The sequence below is a fragment of the Triticum aestivum genome, chromosome 3A (genome assembly GCF_018294505.1).
Source record: "Triticum aestivum cultivar Chinese Spring chromosome 3A, IWGSC CS RefSeq v2.1, whole genome shotgun sequence".
Classification (NCBI taxonomy): domain Eukaryota; kingdom Viridiplantae; phylum Streptophyta; class Magnoliopsida; order Poales; family Poaceae; genus Triticum; species Triticum aestivum.
In genome coordinates this window covers 688,792,187-688,812,507 of record NC_057800.1, presented here as the reverse complement: position 1 = coordinate 688,812,507, position 20,321 = coordinate 688,792,187, and the positions used below count along the sequence as shown (strand labels likewise).

The 20,321-nt window shown below is 47.7% G+C and overlaps 2 protein-coding genes across 2 annotated transcripts; both read left to right on the top strand.

Annotated features, from left to right (window-relative positions):
- Window positions 1-9,498: 9,498 nt before the first annotated feature.
- Window positions 9,499-14,327, top strand: LOC123063246 (auxin response factor 4). Its single transcript, XM_044486990.1, has 15 exons — window positions 9,499-9,662; window positions 9,748-9,854; window positions 9,985-10,080; window positions 10,207-10,263; window positions 10,365-10,529; window positions 10,616-10,700; window positions 10,934-11,024; window positions 11,098-11,262; window positions 11,373-11,492; window positions 11,601-11,673; window positions 11,752-11,920; window positions 12,006-12,916; window positions 13,324-13,514; window positions 13,589-13,758; window positions 13,910-14,327. Exons 1-15 carry the CDS (start codon window positions 9,608-9,610, stop codon window positions 13,927-13,929), a joined length of 2,475 nt encoding a protein of 824 aa, XP_044342925.1. The 5' UTR covers window positions 9,499-9,607; the 3' UTR covers window positions 13,930-14,327.
- A 2,271-nt stretch (window positions 14,328-16,598) lies between these two features.
- Window positions 16,599-19,898, top strand: LOC123063244 (thiamine pyrophosphokinase 1). The gene is made up of 6 exons (XM_044486989.1): window positions 16,599-16,843; window positions 16,990-17,086; window positions 18,001-18,073; window positions 19,016-19,117; window positions 19,209-19,458; window positions 19,543-19,898. Exons 1-6 carry the CDS (start codon window positions 16,684-16,686, stop codon window positions 19,662-19,664), a joined length of 804 nt encoding a protein of 267 aa, XP_044342924.1. The 5' UTR covers window positions 16,599-16,683; the 3' UTR covers window positions 19,665-19,898.
- Window positions 19,899-20,321: the final 423 nt, after the last annotated feature.

The window sequence follows — 20,321 nt, the reverse complement described above, 5'->3', positions numbered from 1 at the left end:
CACAAGGGCACTGTTGATTACCGGTAAAACATTGAGATGCCTGGTTTTTAAATTCTAGTAAATCCAAAACTCATCTGAAATTCATGAAACTTGGCACGCTATCATGGAGCGGCATCAACATGCCATGGTAAAAAATTTGTCCTATTTGGGGCAGGTTCGGGTATAAGGCTCTCACAAACCAGAGCTTCTCACAACAAGCATGATGGTTTCGATAGGGAACGTCCCACCTTTGGGGGCGAAACGATATCCAATGCCTCTTATTGCTTTCATTTTTTTTAGTGTCAACATAGAACAACAGGAGTGTTGTGTCAATTTTTGTAATTTTTGGGGGTTCATTTGGACATTTTTATGTATTAACTGGATTTTCTATGCATTTTATGTACATAATTCAAATTTTAACTACAAGCACATGCTCCAATGCACTAAAGTTAGTTGAAAAATCAAATTTGTGTCCTTGGGTGAATTTCTAGGTCGCATGCAAGAGATGAGAATGAAATTCAAACACCAGGGCATTGTTGATTGCCAGCAAAACGTTGAGATGCCTGGTTTTTAAATTCAAGTAAATCCAAAACTCGTCTGAAATTCATGAAACTTGGCATGCTATCATGGAGCGGCATCAACATGTCGTGGTAAAAAAATTGTCCCATTCGGGGCAGGTTCAGGTATACACTTCTCACAAACCAGAGCTTCTCACAAGAAGCATGATGGTTTCGGTATGGAACGTCCACCTTTGGGTACGAAACGATATCCATTGCCTCTTATTGATTTCAAAAAAGTTCTCATGTCAAGATAGAACAACAGGAGTATTGTGTCAATTTTTGGGATTTTTCGGGGTTCGTTTGGATATTTTTATGCATTAACTGATTTTTTAATGCATTTATGTGCATAATTCAAATTTGAACTACATGCACATGCTCTAGTGCATATAAATTGGTTGAAAAATCAAATCTGTGTCCTTGGGTGCATGCTTAGGTCCCATGCAAGAAATGCGAATGAATTTCAAACACCAGGACACCGTTGATTGCCAGCAAAACATTGAGATGCCTAGTTCTTAGATTCTAGTAAATACAAAATTCGTCTGAAATTCATTAAACTTGGCATGCTATCATGGAATTGCACCCGATATGTTGTGGCATTTTTTGTGTCCATTTTGATAGAAGGCACACTCGAATAATGACAGCCAACAAAGGCATTTTGAAAAATTAGCTGCCACTTTAATATCTCAAACATTTGTAGAATTCAAACTGTGTGCATTCTTTTAACCATTCACGTGACGCCACATGTCTTGGCTTTAATTGCTGTAGGAGGTGTCATGCGGACAGCTATTTGACCTTGACTGAACGGGAGGCATGCGAGCGCAGTCCGGTGCGTAGGCTGACCGAGAGGCATGCAAGCTGTCCTCTAATGCGCAGGCTCAACGGGAAGCGTGCGAGCTGTACGCTGCGCATGCTCACTGGGAAGCGAGCCCTTTGACTTCCATGGCCGCCTGCCTTCCTCTCCATTAATGGCGCCAGAGCCGCTGTTTAATATAGGCGGCCTTACTGTTCGCCTCCCATTCCCCTCCCTCCCCCAGACCTCCACCAACGCCATGGCGCGGAACGATCATCTACCAATAGTCTTCAAGTTTGATGAAGTCGACTCTGAGCCGGAGGAGATAGAAAATAAGGAGGAATGGAGCCTCATGGACATGGCCCAGAAGAAGCTGGTTGCGATGGTTGATGCCCCCGCTCCCGTCCCAGCTCCCATCCCCGCACTCGCGCCAGCGACCATCCCCGTAGCATTGACGGGCTGGTAGCCGAGCACTATCACAGAGCTGGAAGCCGCAAGCATCAGCGAGGTCTCGGCGGACCCGCGCAAGCTCGTGTACATGCCAGCACCAGCGCCCGTGCCCATGCGTGCCCCTCCACCCACCATGGTGCCGGCCCCCATGCGTTTGGCTGCACCCGCCGCGCCCGTGCCCGTGCCCCCCTTAGTGGCATGGGACGCTACCGTCGACCGCTACCTTTCAGCGATGCCAGTTGCCGTCCTCCCGCGCCCCGCTCATCGATCACGCGACGACATGATGTTTGATTTACATGTGAAGAACATTTCGTGCTGCCTTGAAGACTTCAACAACGGCGTCTCGGAGGACGACAACGACGGCGACGGCGCGGCATGCCGCCTTCGCCACCGCCGAAAATAGTTTATTTGGGGTTTAATACTGTATCTTGAATTCTCGGTCATATGAATATAAATTCGTAGTGTGACTGAATGAAAGATATGGTTTGAACTAACTTGCGTTTTTCTCTCTTAGTGTACAGACTTATCAAACGATTTTGTTTTAAAAAAAATGCCAATGGTTTTTAAATATAAAACACTCATCGCAAACGTTTTAGTTAGAACACCCAGATGCAAACCGATAGCTTCCCCAGGAAGCCAAGGGAAAATGTGCCGAACAGGATTTCTGCATCCCTTCAACGCAAACGGTTGTTTTGCATGACCTGTGTGCAACCACGTACAAACAATTGGGTAAGATTTGCATATCTATCATTTTGGGTATGTTGCCATTTGTCAAACTGGAAAGGTTGACATTTGTTTATCTAGTAATATTGCCATTTGTCAACCTTGTAACACTGCGATTTGTCAAAATATGCAGCTAAAGATCACTAGCACTATCTAATTTTTGCAACTAAAATCACTAGCACTGTTCATATGGACACCACTAGCAGGCGTGAGTTGATGGACACATATGCAAATGTACCATTGATTGCATACAACAAGTCATCAGCCCACAACGACAACGAGGATACACGTTGGATTATAGATCATTTCCAACAAAACATTCTAGTAAAGTTTTTCTCACACAACAAATAACAAAGCGATGAAATGAACTTTAGCTCAACCACTCATCAGCATTGGAAACGCTTGCTCTGAACCGGAAGTGATTCTCTGGGAAGGGCCAGCTACTATCAATCTCGAGACCAACGCAGGACTGATCATCCAGGCTGAAGCGGTCTATGTCAGGACCCATATTGGGATGGTAGGGAAGCATAGCAATGTCCGAGGTATAGATACAATTGCTTCTCATAAATGGTAGTAACGTTGTGTCAACAGCAGATGGATCGCCTTACACCATCATTGGATAGTTTTGTCCAAGGAAGAGCGAGTCTCCTCCAAGACTTTCAATACTGAACCAGGGAGAAGGTGTTGGCGCTAGTACACTAGTATCCATCCCGAATACCCTGCAACGGATGTTGGAATAGGTTTGGAGAGTGCGACCATGCGAGACAACACCTGCTTCCTTAGTAACATCAGCAGTACCCTGTATACAGACAAGAAGAGGTGATCCATCGGAATAAGTTGCCAGGCGCCACTGAGTATATGGGTCTAGCTCGTCCTCATGCTCGTGATCATCAGAATCGTCATCTCCCCCTTGGTTATAATTTTTTTTTTCAATTATAGGTGATGGAATGTTCACAGTACCTTGGAAACACAAGAATGTTAATTAATTAGTAAAGGGAAACTAGCTAACCCACATGCATGTGGATGAAACAATTATAATTACGGTGAAAGAAAAACGTACCGAAAGCATGATAATTCCAAGCAAAAACAGTGCCACGAGTGGTGGCAGCAAACACAAGACCCTCGTATTGAATTGCATCACAGTACTCATCCATATACAAAAATTGATTTTTGAGCAATATCCATCGAGGCGTGGAAGTAAGGAAGGCAACAAGGTTGTCGAAGATAGCAACAACTTCATAGTTCGAGTAATCCCAATAGCGGTTGGGAACTCGACAAATTGCTATCTCCCGTAGACGACGGTCACCATGATCGTATTTGAACTCACGTAAACGACGGCCTAAGATTTTTGGAAGTGGAACCCGGTGATGAGTGTACACATTCACAAGTTCCCACTCGCAACTATACCCAATATAAACAAACCAATCTCCATTTGCGCCTGCCCAAGCCTTGCCCTCAAGCGATGGCATCTTAACATCATACGTATCAGTATCAAGCGGCATCAACTTGCACAAGGCGAGGCTTCCCTCGTCCCCGCGCCAGTCAGCGGGGTCACGACGAAGAAGATAGGGGAGATCAAACCGCTCCTGGACCCTTGGGTTCCTTGTAATGATGTTATTAGTTGAGTCAAGAATGGCCTTGAACGAACCTGCCATGCTAGCCGAGGTGATGACGTCGCACCGATCAATGAGTTCCTCCACCAGGTCATCTTTCAGATCGGGGCAAGAATAACAAGGTCGTTTCCAGCCTGTTCCCTCCATGGAGAAGATGATCGAACAATGGCAGAAGGAAGGGTGAAGGCAAATGGAGGAAGGAAGAGCGTGCGACAGCAGTTTCAAATCAAGAGGGAAAGGTGAAGAGGCGGTGGACGGTTGCCATGGTACACGAAGATGCGCCTGGAGAGCGGACGGTTGCCACAGAGGTCACACACTGACGACAAGGGCCGAGTGAACCGCATGCGTGTATCGCACACACCTTGATCTGGCTGACCGTTTCTTTTGTGTTGCCTAATCATAAACAGTTTATCCGAGTGAACCGTATGCTGTATATCGCACACACCTTCATCCGGCTGTCCGTTTCTTTTGTGTTGCCTAATCACAAACAGTTCATCCGAGTGAACCGTACGCTGTGTATCGCACACGCCTTCATCTGGCTGCCCGTTTCTTTTGTTCCTCCTCATCGTAAACAGTTAATTGAACTGAACCATATGCCCTTCATCGCACACGCAACTAAAACCTGAACCGTGTTTGATGCATCTGTCATCGCAAACGTTTTATACATTTCTGACGGTTTCCATACATCACCGTTTGTGATTAGTGTATCACACACATTTTCTCGAAGGGTCTCTGATCGTAGTGTCGTGTTAGCAGCATCCTGCAGTAGTGATCGCTGAAAGGGCTCGATCGGATTCGAGTATTGACAAGGTCCATGTAGCTGCCAATTCAGAGGTGGCAAGGTGGGACACCATGTGGAGCGTTGTCCATGTCATTTGGATCCTAGCTCCTCCGAGAGGGCTATGGCTGGATTTGAGCACCGCTGAGGTCCATATGGTTGCCATGATTGGTGGTGGTAAGGTGAGGCGCCAAGTGGAGCACTTCCTTTATCAAGCAATACTCCATGCCAACCATCTGTATCTTGGCATCGCTGAAAGGGGTCGATCGGACTCGAGTACTGACAAGGTCCATGTAGCTGCCAATTCAGAGGTGGCAAGGCGGGACACCATGTGGAGCGTTGTCCATGTCATTTGGATCCTAGCACCTCCGAGAGGGCTATGGCTGGATTTGAGCACCGCCGAGGTCCATATGGTTGCCAGGTTTGGTGGTGGTAAGGTGAGGCACCAAGTGGAGCACTTCCTTTTATCAAGCAATACTCCATGCCAACCATCTGTATCTTGGCATCGCTGAAAGGGATCGATCGGACTCAAGTACTGACAAGGTCCATGTAGCTACCAATTCAGAGGTGGCAAGGCGGGACACCATGTGGAGCGTTGTCCATGTCATTTGGATCCTAGCACCTCCGAGAGGGCTATGGCTGGATTTGAGCACCACTGAGGTCCATATGGTTGCCAGGTTTGGTGGTGGTAAGGTGAGGCACCAAGTGGAGCACTTCCTTTATCAAGCAATACTCCATGCCAACCATATGTATCTTGGCATCGCTGAAAGGGGTCGATCGGACTCGAGTACTGACAAGGTCCATGTAGCTGCCAATTCAGAGGTGTCAAGGCGGGACACCATGTGGAGCGTTGTCCATGTCATTTGGATCCTAGCACCTCCGAGAGGGCTATGGCTAGATTTGAGCACCACTGAGGTCTATATGGTTGCCAGGTTTGGTGGTGGTAAGGTGAGGCACCAAGTGGATCACTTCCTTTATCAAGCAGCACTCCATGCCAGCCAGTTGTATCTTGGCATCGCTTGAAGGGCTCGATTGGATTCGAGTACCGACATGGTCCATGTAGCTACCAATTCAGAGGTGGCAAGGCGGGACACCATGTGCAACATTGTCCATGCCATTTAGATCCTAGCACCATCGAGATGGCTATGGCTGGATCCAAGCACCTACGGGGTCCATATGGTTGCCAGGTTTGGTGGTGGTAAGGTGAGGCACCAAGTGGATCACTTCCTTTGTCAAGCAACACTCCATGCGAGCCATTTGTTTCTCGGCATCGCTGAAAGGGCTCGATCGGATTTGAGTACTGACATGGTCCATATAGCTGCCAATTCAGAGGTGGCAAGGCGGGACACCATGTGCAGCGTTGTCCATGTCATTTGGATCCTAGCACCTCCGAGAGGGCTATGGCTGGATCCGAGCACCCACGAGGTCCATATGGCTGCCAGATTTGGCGGCAGTGAGGTGTGGCACCATTTGGAGTGCTGCCTTCACCACACAACAATTTCGAAGGTCATGTTCTTCAGTTTCCCAAATTCTTTCGAGGATGGTCTAAAAGTCAGGCCGAAGACTTCAAAAGTTTTATTTGCTGGATATTTAAAAACGTCGTTGAATTATTTCTTAAGCTTTTTTAATCATACCTATGAAAGTTGGGCCAATCATTTCGAAACCCATCTCCAAAGTCTCTGAAAGTTCTCCCAACATTTCTCACATTTATGAAAAAGCTCACTCCGAAATGTTGAAACCATCTTGGCTTCTTAGTTGAATCTTTCTGTTCTATATACCGAAACTCCTTGAATCTCAAAACCGCTCACCCATACATTCTTTTCCCTATAATATGAGCGTCGGACGGGAGAGGAGGGGGGGGGCACGACAATGTCGAAAACGAGGAATTTCTCTCGCAACCGTAAGACGCTCCGTTGTGATGACTCTTAGTACACCGGGTGGCCTCGATGAAGGCCCTTCACATCATCCGATCAGCGCCTACTAAACCTCAGTTCCAAGAAATTATATCTTGTAGCAAGACGTTCACCGCGTTGCCCAGGTAAGGCTGGTCATAGTGGGGAGTAACTTAGACTAGTGTCATGCATATAACACTAGTCTAAGTTACTACCTTCATAATGCAAAGTAACATACTAGTAGTATCATAGATGGCTTCATTTATTAACTCGTAGACTTATCTTGTCTTGAAAAGCGTTATGTTACAGTAACATATTATGTTATCACCTCTCATTAATTATGGAAAACTCTTTGTGTAAACCGACTGATTTTTGCGTTGGGTAAGCCGCGTCCCAAGCCATCCGATTGAGCTCATCGTGCGGTACACACGCTTCTCTTTCCCATGGACACACGCAAGCCGCCTCAACCTTATCCTTTGACGCGAGCATGTGAGCCGCTCATCTTCTCAAACTGCTCTGCTCTTTCTCCAAGTGCATGGCAGCGATGGCTGCTTCCCATCCGCAGCCACCAGCACTACCACACTGTCCACACACGATGCTCCAACGCAGCATTCGCCGTTGGAACCGCGCCATTGCCGGCGCCGCGTGCTGTCGTTGCATCCATCGTCGTCGCTGCATCGCAGCATGCGCCGTCGCCGCCGCTGCATCGTAGCAAGTTTCCGTCGTCGCTCGCATGCTGCATACGAGCATGTGCCATCCCCGCAGGGTGCTGTTGCTGCATCCGCCATCGTTGCCGCGTGCTGTCGTTGCATCCGCTGTCGCCGCCGCATGCTATCTCTGGATCCGTCGCTGCCACCGCGTGCTGCATAGCAGCATCCGCCGCCGTCGCTGCCATGTGTTGTCGCTGCATCCGTCGTTGCTGCGTGCTGCCGAGGAGCCGGAGCAGCGACGAAGCATCGTTGGGTTTGCCGGTGCTGCGATGAAGCATTGCTGAGGCGCCGGAGCAGCGACAAAGCATCGTCGGGTTCGTCGGTGCTGCGATGCAGTATTGCCGAGGCGCCGGAGCTGCGACCAAGCATCGTCGGGTTCGCCGGTGCTACAATGAAACATATCCGAGGCGCCGGAGCTGCGACGAAGCTCGGGTTCGCTGGTGCTGCGATGAAGCATTGTCGAGGCGCCGATGCTGCGATGAAACATTGCCGAGGCGCCGGTCCTCGGGTTCACCGGTGCTGCGATGAAGTATTGCCGAGGCGCCGGAGCTGCGACCAAGCATCGTTGGGTTCGCCGGTGCTACGATGAAACATATTCGAGGCGCCGGAGCTGCGACGAAGCATCATCGGGTTCGCTGGTGCTGCGATGAAACATTGCCGAGGCGCCGGAGCTGCGGCGAAGCATCCTCGGGTTCGCCGGTGCTGCGATGAAGCATTTGTCGAGGCTTCGGTGCTGCATTGGAGCATCGCCGGGCGGCCAGTGTTGCGTCAGAACATCGTCTGTGGCCGATGGCGGGGTTGCTGCGACCAGACGAGACTCTGGCAAACGGCAGCGCTTCATTGCCTGCTGAGGAGGAGCTGCTGCTTCCAACAACTGAGCACTGCGAGAGAAGAATACAAAGGAAGAAGAGGAAGACGCGTTGTTGGGAGCCTACGATCTAACGGCCACCTACACCTAAATCAGACGGCTGCGCAGGCGGCTGATCTTTTCTAAGATCAGCCGGCTTACACCTAGCAGCCGCCATAATTATTTGCTACATAAGGGCATCTCCAACAGGTTGTATGTTAGTCTTATTGATAAAATGTCCATGTCATCAACCAATAAGCTATAATACAACTACTTCAATGGGTTGTATGTAAGCTATCCAATAGATGGTGAGACAATAAATATGATTGCTCTCTATTTCACCTTGGAGCTTGTGCAAAGGTTGTTGGTTAATCTACATAGTACAACTTTAATCTCTCTCCACATTTAATACATGCCACATCATCACTATGTCCTACTTCCTCCGTCCGGGTTTATTAGGCCTAAAGACAACTTCTCTTAGACCAAGATGTGTAGTAATTTGCGCACATTAAATTCTTCCATTTCACTCCCAATGCACTCTCTCACATGCATGCAGCCAATGAAAAACACGCATGAAGTGTATTAATTTCCCAGACATGGCACCAACAACAATGACTTTCAATGCAACCAATGAAATGGTTGCATGCATGCACCTTTCCAAAACGAGGCCTTATAAAAAGGGACATGCTTGTGATGCTGAGAGGCCTAATAAACCCGGACGGAGGGAGTAGATGACAAATTACCAACACCTATCTCACAACTGTTGGAGATGCCCTAAGCAGAATTTTTTCGAAGTGTGTTATGTTACTAGCTAAGTTACTTCACTATGACTAGCCTAAACAAGAAAAAAAAATCACCACTCGGAAGGTAAATAATTGGAGGGAACAACCATGTGGTAGGACGCGGTGAGCTGGGAGAGGGACAGGCGATCGGAAATATTATACCGGGTGCGCTACTCGGGGGGGACAGGGAGGGCCCCGCGGCTTGGGGGCTGTCGGGGCCGGTGTGTCACGAGGCGCGTGCGGCTGTCGGCGTCGCCCTCCCTCTTTCCGTGTGCGTGTCAGTGTCTGATTCACTCCCCTACTCCCTACCAAGAGACCACCACCAAATTAATCAGCCCCCATCCTTCCCGTCCTCCTCCTCCCCCCCTCCCCACCCCCACATTTCTCTTCTACTGACGCTGCCGCTCCCTCCCCCCACTCCCCTCTCCCTCCTCGACCCCGCGCTAGGGTTTCCCCCCGCGCCGCCGCTGCCGCGACCCCCGGATGCCGCCCGCGGCCATGCCGCCGTCGCCCCCGCCCCCGCAGGGCGCCTCCACAGGTACGCGCGCGCAGATCTGGCCCCCTTTCGTCCCCCTGAGTCTCCTCCTCCTCGTGCCTGATGTCTCGTGGGTTTGGCGGAGCAGGGGATCCGCTGTACGACGAGCTCTGGCACGCCTGCGCCGGCCCGCTCGTCACCGTGCCGCGCGTCGGGGACATGGTCTACTACTTCCCGCAGGGCCACATCGAGCAGGTCCGCCCGCCGCCCCCCTCCTTGTTCCCCCCATCTCCCCTCCCGCGATTCGGCGCGGGAAGGTCGCTGCTCCGCGGTTCGCGCGCTGAATTTCGCTCTTCCGCTTTGGGTTTTGGCTTTTTCATTTCAGGTGGAGGCCTCCATGAACCAGGTCGCCGCCAACCAGATGCGCCTCTACGATCTGCCCTCCAAGCTGCTCTGCCGCGTCCTCAACGTCGAGCTCAAGGTGCCCGCCCAATTTCGCACCCCGCCCGCTTCCCGCGCTCAATTCCGCCCAATTTCCACATCCGCTTGCCCTGCTCCGAAATTCGATTCGGTTCCCTCACTTTTTCTGTCGATTATTTTTTGGCAGGCGGAGGCGGACACGGACGAGGTCTACGCGCAGGTCATGCTCATGCCGGAGCCGGAAGTAAGCCCTTCCCTCAATCCCTCCCGCCGAAATGAATGTTTCGGGGATCCCCTTTTCTTCTGCTCGAGGGTGTTCATTTCGTCGCGACATGTATTTTTCAGCAAAGTGAGGCGACGACGGACAAGTCGAGCCCTGCAACAGGAGGCGCCACGCCTGCCCGGCCGGCCGTGAGGTCCTTCTGCAAGACGCTCACTGCGTCCGACACCAGCACACATGGCGGCTTCTCCGTGCTGCGCCGCCACGCTGATGAGTGCCTCCCTCCCCTGGTATGTCTGCATTCCACAATTAAAGTTATAAGGATGTATGGCTTGCCGTCGGTTTGTGCCATTCGCTGACCTGATCTATTTGGCAGGATATGACGCAGTCTCCTCCCACACAAGAGCTTGTGGCAAAGGATCTTCATGGCATGGAGTGGCGCTTCCGCCACATTTTCCGCGGTAACTATGTGTTCCTTGCCTTACCGCGATTTTTAGCAGTTTGACATCACCATGTATATATGCCAGTGTGATCTGAAGCTGACAAATTCAGCAGACCATTTTGTTGTAGGAGCTTAGTTATGACCGACAATGCAATACATATTAAACCTGTCTACAATTTGGAGAATGGTTATCTTGTAGTTGATGCTGATAGCGATCAATAATAATTGTGTCAACTTACTGCAAATCAACAGGGCAACCTAGGAGGCATCTCCTTCAGAGCGGCTGGAGCGTCTTTGTCAGTTCCAAAAGGCTTGTCGCTGGGGACGCCTTCATTTTCCTCAGGTCTGCTGTTGTTTCCTTTCCCCCAAGCATACCAATTCCCAGTTCGTTACTAATTCTGTTCTGCTCCATGCAGAGGAGAGAGCGGCGAGCTTCGTGTTGGTGTGAGGCGGGCTATGAGACAGCTTTCCAACATAGCTTCTTCGGTCATATCTAGTCATAGTATGCACCTTGGAGTCCTTGCAACTGCATGGCATGCTATCAACACAAAAACCATGTTCACTGTCTACTACAAACCCAGGTATATCAACATCTCTTTGGCAATCATACTGCTTTATCTTTATCTATTTATTCGTTTTCACTGTCTCATTCTGATTACTTACCCTTGTCTAATCACCGTGTCGATTTTAGGACAAGCCGTTCTGAGTTCATTATACCATATGATAAATATATGGAGTCTGTTAAGAACATTTATTCTATTGGGACGAGGTTCAAGATGAGGTTTGAAGGGGAAGAGGCACCAGAGCAGAGGTAACTGTTGTACTGTATTTGCTTTCCCTACAAAGTTGGTTTTGTTTGCATTATCCCCTGACAGCACTAAGTCATCATTTGTAATCTGTTGTCCCGTTTGTCATGTAGGTTTACTGGTACCATAGTGGGCAGTGATAATCTTGATCAATTGTGGCCGGAATCAAGCTGGAGATCCCTTAAGGTAACTGGTTGATCACTGTTTTTTTTTGTATACGACCGAAGAGTCTCATGCTTATTGACGATTGCTGCTTCTACTTAGGTGCGTTGGGATGAGTCGTCAACTATTCCACGGCCAGATAGAGTCTCTCCTTGGGAAATAGAGCCTGCCTCATCACCTCCTGTTAACCCGCTTCCTCTTTCTCGGCCCAAACGATCTAGACCAAATGTTCCTCCAGCTTCTCCTGAATCGTCTGTTCGTACAAAAGAAGGTGATCATTGTTAGTCTTACTGGAAGCTTGGTGAAATAAATATACGTTCCATATCTGACTCTTGAAATGCTGCTGCCATTTGCAGGTGCAACTAGGGCTGATATGGATTGTGCTCAAGCACAACGAAATCAAAATAACACTGCCCTGCCAGGTCAAGAACAGAGGAGCAATAAGCTAACTGACATTAATGACTTTGATGCCACTGTTCAGAAGCCTATGATGTGGTCACCACCCCCACCACCCAACATTGGAAAAAACAACTCACTAACGTTTCAGCAGAGGCCCTCTGTGCATAATTCGATTCAGTTGGGAAGGCGTGAAACTGACTTTAAGGACGCCAGTTCTGGTGCTCAACCTTTTGGTGATTCCCTAGGCTTCTTCATGCAGACAACCTTTGACGAGGCTCCAAATCGTCTTAGTTCATTCAAGAACCAGTTTCAGGACCACAGTTATGCTCGTCAATACGCAGATCCATACTTATTTATGCATCAGCAACCTTCCTTGACTGTTGAATCAAGTAGAAAGATGCACACAGAGAACAATGAGTTGCATTTCTGGAATGGGCCGAGCACTGCGTACGGTAATTCAAGAGATCAAGCACAAGACTTCAGATTTACAGAACACCAATCAAACTGGTTAAGTCCGCAGTTCTCCCGGGCAGAACAGCCACGAGTGATCAGGCCTCACGCATCAATAGCTCCTATTGAGCTGGAGAAAACAACAGAAGGCAGTGATTTCAAGATCTTTGGGTTTAAAGTTGATACTGCCAGTGCTGGTTTTAACCATTTGAACTCCCCAATGGCTGGAACGCATGAGCCTGTGCTACAAACTCAACCATCTGTATCATTAGATCATTTGCAAACTGATTGTTCTCCTGAGGTGTCCTTAAGCATTGCTGGAACGACTGAGAATGAGAAAAACACGGAGCAATGTCCGCAGAGTTCAAAAGACGTCCAAAGCAAGTCCCATGGTGCTTCCACAAGGAGTTGCACAAAGGTAGAGTCTTGTTTTCTCTTATGTTCATGCCAGCTGCAAGTCTTGATGTTAAAATGTTCCTGTGGCATTTTCTTACTTTTGTTCAGTTTCTGCTGTCAGTCGACAATAAATTATCCGTTCATTAGCTAGTTGTGGAAATGTTTGTTTGCCCTCATGTTGCTAATAATATTAAATAGTCCGAATTTGTTTGCCGAAAACATTTGAATTCCCACCTCATGTGAACAAATGCTTGAGTATGTGTATGTTTCAGGCTGACTGATATTAGGGATTATATGTCTCTGTCCGCTTGTATTGTTATGAGCAACACTATTTTATCTATGCATGCGAACACTATGCACATATTATCATGGGGTCGTATCGCATAACCTTGTCTGCTAATGATATATGTATCGTCCATGGTTTTGCAGGTTCATAAGCAAGGTGTTGCACTTGGTAGATCAGTGGATCTCTCAAAGTTCGTTGACTATGATGAACTCACAGCTGAGCTAGACAAGATGTTTGAATTTGATGGCGAACTGATGTCCTCGAACAAAAATTGGCAGATCGTCTATACTGACAATGAGGGTGACATGATGCTCGTGGGAGACGATCCATGGGAGTGAGTCTCTGTCTTGGTGCTTGCTTAGCAGAACTTCCCTTCCTAGTGCTAATACCGCATCATTCTGTGAGCAGGGAATTCTGCAGCATAGTGCGCAAGATATGCATTTACACCAAGGAGGAGGTCCAGAAGATGAACTCGAAACCATCTGGCCCAAGAAAGGAGGAAGGTTCACTGGATGGTGACGGCGCAAGTGAGAAGGCCCATCTTCCTGCATCAAGCGATTTAAATTCTAGCCAACTAGGTATGTGCTTTTTTTATAGCATTCAATCCCCCCATTTACCTAAACCGACTAGCCGCAAGCATGGTTTGCATGATATTGTTGTTTGCTATCGCAAGCATCACCCACCGGAAGCGACTGACCGTTCAGATGTTGGCCTTGGCGGTCTCTGCAGGTTGTGTTAAGGCCGACTGAGACGAGGTATCGCGGGGGGCTGGGTCCCAGCAAAGAAGTAACAACCCCTGAAGTATGGTCTATTGCTATTGCTATTGTTGATCACCCCACCCCCACCCCTACCCACCTTCTGATGCAACAACCCCTTGGGTGTAGTGTAGTTACTAGTAGGAAATGTAGAGACTTTGGTGTCTTTGGCAGAGAAAGATCTAGGGCCAAGGTTGTCCCTTGCCTGGGTGCTCATTGGCGATCCGATCCATCCCTGATGTAAATATTTATGTATGTAGGTAGCGTTAGTATGTAATCTTTATGTATTAACCATCCATGAACCAGCGGTGTCTTGCCTATCTATTCCGGGAGTGACAGTGGTAGTAGTACATGTATGGCTGATCCTGCCTGTTTAATGCATGAATTGGATACGGTGGTGGCTTGTCGATTGTTGTGGAGTTGGCAGGGCGCATGATGTGCTCTCTCGACCGTATGTATAAACACACAAGTAGTACCTGGTGTTTTGATGGCCGCTTCTCGATCGATCAACACAAATAGGACGGCCGCATCTCGATCGATCAACGACCTTTTAATGGCTGTTTTGATGCAAAGGAATTTCCTGGCGTAGTACATTAGGATGCTTTGATTCATAGAATTGGAATCATCATGAGAAGATCCAAATGATTGCTTTGCACCCTATTTTGAAGGAATTTTTTCATCCATTCAAAACTTCTTACCATTCCTTTGTCTAGTCCAAATTCCCATGGTTTGCTGATTCTATAGGATTTTTAAGCGGGCGTTGCCATTTCCATCCTATGGTTTGCTAATTCTGTATATGATTTAAGTGGGCATTGCCACTTCCACCCTATATTTTTCGTACTTCTATGTTTTGAAATATCTGTGAACCAAAGAGACTCTGCAAGAGATTATGGTGTATATATATCAATAAAAGAAAGAAGCACATCCCTAAAAGTGCTATTGTGCGCTTGAGCTCACAGAATCTTGAGTGAATAGTAAATTCGAAAAAAATAGTAAAATAATTCACAAATTTTTGATTTTTTTTGGCAACAAATACTGAAGTTTTTTCTACACCCACGCAAAACGAAAATTTCGCAATGCAATCACATTTTTGGAGGTGTAGACAAAAGAAAATTGATGCTCCAAAACACTTCCAAATACTCTTTTTTTAGAGCATCGATTTTGTTTTTTTACCCACACCACCACGAATGTGATTTCAGCCTGAAAATTTGCATGCATGTAGAAAAAGCACCAATGCTACTTGCCAAAAAACCAGAACCTTTTATTTTTAACTAATTTTTTTCTAGTTTTACTGTTCATCCGAGCTCTTTGAGCTCGAGCTCACATGCTCCATTTCTACACATCCTTCCTAGAAAAAGAAGAATAAGCACATAATGTAGGCCGATTATTATCTACAAAGTAAATTGCACACTTGACCGCATTTTTGCCATGTTACAGTATATATAGTCGGGCTCCCAAGCGGAGGTCCCGATCACCAATCGGTCAAAAAATACCGACCCAGGCGGGCTCCTCATCTGGCCCTAAACTCCCGTGCTGACCGACACCTCTCATATCCAACCCACATCTGAGGTGGATATGGGCTGGATAACCCACTCGGTAACCCATCGGTCCGACGGCCGGTGCAGACGCTTTCATGGCGTTACTCCGGCTCGTCGCCTGAGGCTCCAAGTCCAGCTATCTAAGCCAGATGATGGCTCCCAACCCTAGCCGCATCCATTTCCCTCCCCTTCGCGCCACCACCCACCCATTCATTCGCCGTTCGTAGCTATGCCCCGACAGAGGATGACCACCTACGCTATGCCCACTCCGGAGCACCGGCTGCAGCTCATAGAGGAGATCCGGGCACGGTGCGTCGCTCGGTGTGTGGCCAACTGGCCTGCCTCCGGACTCTTCGGAGCAGGAGAAGGAAGAGGAGGAGCAGGCGCCGAACGCGTGATGAAGTAGGAGAAAAAGGAGGAGGAGGAGGAGGAGGAGGAGCCGGCGCTTCCGGTTGCCGAAGCCAGATTCAGCATGGCCGATGCACTAGGGGAGTTTGAGGCCACCCAAGCGGAGGAAGCGGTGGAGCAGTAGGTCGGAGAGTTTGCTAAGGACGTATCCGGCTGTGGGACGTAGACATTTGAGGGGTGACCAGTCATTGTTTAGGGGGCCGGATTAGGTAGGTCCAGCTGTAGACGCTCTCCGAGTGCATTGTACTCCCTCCGTTTCTTTTTAGTCCGCATATAAGGTTTGGTCAAAGTCAAGTTTTGTAGAGTTTGACTAACTTTATAATAAAAAAGATATAAACATTCACAAATATGAAATCAATATTATCAGATGCGCCATGAAACATATTTTCATACTATATAGTTTTAGCATTGTAGATGCTCATATTTATTTATATAAATTTGCGGATCAAACTTTGTGTAGTTTGACTTTGACCAAATCTTATATGCGGATTAAAAAGAAACGGGAAAGAGTACTTATCGTATGGTATGGTCCACACGCCAACGCGTGCGCCCTTGTCGTCAGTCAGCCGCAGTTGGCTGGCCGTCCGCCAACGACTTCCGTCGGCTCCAGTCCAGAGGACCGGCTACGCGCCATCCACACCATCTCTCCTTCGTTCCTTTTGTCCACGCGACCTACGCCACCTCTTTTCCTTTCGTTTCGCTCCTCTTCTCTTCTCCCCTGTTCCAGAATCCAGAGCCCCCCACCGACCCCGACCCGCCCTCCCCGCCACGCCACCTCCACCTCCACCTCCACGGCCTCGCCATGCCGCCGCTGCCCACGATGACCCACTCCTCCTCCTTCCTCCTCCCGTCCCCGCCTCATCCCCCGGCCGACGCAACCGACGCCGAGAACGCGGTCTCCTACGCCGTCGTCGTCCTCAACCAGCGCCTCCCGCGCTTCGCGCCCCTGCTCTGGACCCGAGGTACGTAACCAACCAACCAACGCGCGCCCCTCCCTGCCTCGCCTTTCTTCCGTGGGCATTATCGCCGCCTTCGCTTTCCGTCCTCGCGGACACGTTTTGACGCGCCCGGCTTGTGTCGTCTCCCTCTCTCTCTGTTGTCTGAGCAGCGCAGCTGCGGGTGTGCGCGGACGGCGGCGCCAACCGGGTCTTCGACGGCATGCCGGAGCTGCTCCCGGCCGAGGACCCCGACGAGGTCCGCCTCAGGTGATCCATCAAAGTCTTCTCCGCCTTCCTCTTTTTTGTTTTTTTCTACCCCGATAGCTGCGTGCCTACGCCTCCCACCTGTTCATAGTTGACTCTGCCTCTCCGTGGATCAATGCCCATCACGTGCTTGTTGGAATGCGTCGGAGATGTACTAGCTGTAAACAAAAAATTCCTTTTGGTTTCTATGCCTGTGCTGTTGCGTGCAAGCCTGAACGCTGGCATGCCAACGCATATAGCTGTAAAAAAAAACTCACTCTGAATTCGCTTCTCAATATACCTTTTTTGGCACGCCGCGTCTCGGCATCTGCCTTGTTTGTTTTAGCAATACTTACATTGTACTAGGACTACAGTTGGTATGGTGTGTGTTTAGTCAAAAACTGCAAGTTACCCCTTATATGCCTTGCCCGCATGTGCTCGAGCACAAATTCAGAGTTTTCTTGAGACGAGACGCAGCAACTACTTCGGCTAAAGAACTGTCAGTCTTTGCATCTGATGTAGTCTCTGTCATTTTTAAATGCCTAACACACATTTTCATATGATTTTTCTTTTGAGATGGCATTTTATCTTCTTTTTGAAACATATTACAATGTTCAACTCTGCTTGGGTCATCTATCCATGTAATGCTCAAGAGCTGTTTATATGAAGGAAAAATGTTCTTAAGTTTGCCTAAGGTGCCACCAGAGGGCTTGGCAGATTAAACCATACCACGGCGATATAGTATGCATCACATTTGAAATAGTTTATACTGCATCAATGGAACACATTTAGTTGTTCGCCCATGCCAAATACTACTAGTAGTTGGGAAGAGATTTAAAAACCTATTTATTGGTAGTTGGGAGGTAGGTTTAAGACAGATTTCTTTGCTGGTTGTTTGTATGTGACGATCTCATTAATTTGTCCTTACCTTCCTGCAGGTACAAGCCCGACGCAATCGAAGGAGATATGGATTCTGTAAGGCCAGAAGTGAAGGAATACTATTCCAGTTTGGTAACTAATTTAAAACTCCCTTCATCATACCTTTCTGAAAACGAGATGCTGAAGCTGACAGCTGAACCAAAAAATCATATTGTATGCAGCAACTGTCCAGGGCAGTTTCTATTATGTAAGGGAGAAAGATATCATGCGTAGCAAAAATACAAGCAGAAAGATAGTATCATCTTTTAGCCGTCTTGGTCCACATGAATATGTTTGTGATTCTGTTTTGGACCGTTGTGTGATGTTAGCTATAATGGGCTATAAAAATATCAGAACTTCATGTCTACAAGTTTAGATGACTCTTACTGACACCAATGCGGGGAAGAAATCTATTTTCTTGTGTGAAATCAAACTGCTGAAATAATTACATTGATTAAGTTGTCCTAATTATCCTAGAAAACCAGGAAGGGAGCGATGCCTTGTTTTATTGTATTTTTTAGTAGGCTTTTGTTTCTATACCAGTATTTTTGGTATGCTTGTCCTGGTAAATGCAAGTACTACTTCAGTGTTGATTAAATTGGCATGGCCAGTTGTATCCCTGTGAAGGGAGCGATGCCTTGTTTTATTGTATTTTTTAGTAGGCTTTTGTTTCTGTACCAATATTTTTGGTATGTTTGTCCTGGTAAATGCAAGTACTATTTCAGTGTTGATTAAATTGGCATGATCAGTTGTACCCCTAGCCGTGAACCTCAAGTTTCTTCCTGGAAATGTTGTGGAGTGGCAGCAGGGATAATGTAAATGTAAACCAAGTTTATGTACATTTGATTTGCCCTGCTTTACTACTTTTTGAGAGAGGCAACATGAATGTCAACGCTGGGCATTATTAGTATTCTGTACAATAGATGATTTTTCTGGTTTAAGATTAACCAATGAGGCCTTGAAACTGGGACAGGAACGATTGGTGACTTACAGCAAAATGATATATTGACAACACCCTTCTTTGATCAATTGCAGGGTACCCAAATAATCGACGATTCACATGATCAGGACACCACAGACTTGAACAAGTGCATATCGTTCATCACCAAAAATCTGCCTGGGCCAGACAATTCTAATGTACACCAGATCAGTTACCAGTGTTTACTCCAGATCAGTGTTTGCAACACCAGCTTTTTTACTGATGTTACTGTGTTTTGTGTAACTGCAGCTTTGCATTCTTGTTCTTGGTGCGCTTGGAGGAAGGTTCGATCACGAGATGGGGAACATCAACGTACTGTATCGCTTCTCAAACACCAGGATCATCCTCCTGTCAGACGACTCCTCGATCTTCCTGCTCCCAAGGACGCACAGTCACGAGATCCGCATCGAGCGGTCGATCGAGGGTCCTCATTGCGGGCTGATCCCCATGGGTGCGCCATCAAACAGCAGCACCACCACCGGTCTGCGATGGAACCTAGGTACAGGAATCTAAGCTAAAATGCAACCTCATTTTTGTATGGCAACAACATGATCTGATAGCCCTGCTGAATTTCTCTCTCCAGATAGTACCAGCATGAAGTATGGTGGATTAATGAGCACATCAAACATTGTGGAGGACGAGATTGCAACGGTCACTTCGGATTCTGATTTGATTTGGACAATATCTCTTCGGAAACATGCTTAAATTGTGTTATTGTACAGTAGGTTATGGTCCAAATTTTGGCTCGTCAGTTCTACGTGGAGGGGATTCGACAAATTTTATTGTGATGTGATGATATAGTTCATTCTATTAGATATTTGGCGGAACCGGAGGGACAGGTGTCCATGTATGTCAGCATCTTATTGTCTTATTTGTGCATTTCAAATTGTCAAAAAGCAACATGCTTATTCGAGCTGTGGACCCGTCCACAATTTCTGACATGGACTCCAGGTATGTGTGTGCACGTTCTTGTGTGGTGGTTCAAGTTTAGTGTCTCTTGGTTTGTGTTTGCATTCGGAGCACAGTAAAAAGTGAATATCACAATACCCAAACTAAAGAAGAACTCATGCAACAACAAAAAAAAAACCCTCATCTTTTGAGGTTTTTATCGCAAAAGCACAACTTATAGGCTAATGATTGTCAAAGGACCTTATTTGTTTTCAGGTTGCTTACCACACGGGCCAGGTTTTTAACAAAGGTGCCCCGAAGTGGACCATGTATTGAATTTAAATTCAAATTTTGACCACGCTTTGACCGAATTATGACTGAAAAAAAAGGTCAAGGTTTCATAAAAGAAAAGAAGTTTCTAGACGGTCAGCCACATCCAGCCACGTCCCCATCGCGGATGACGTGGACCGTGAC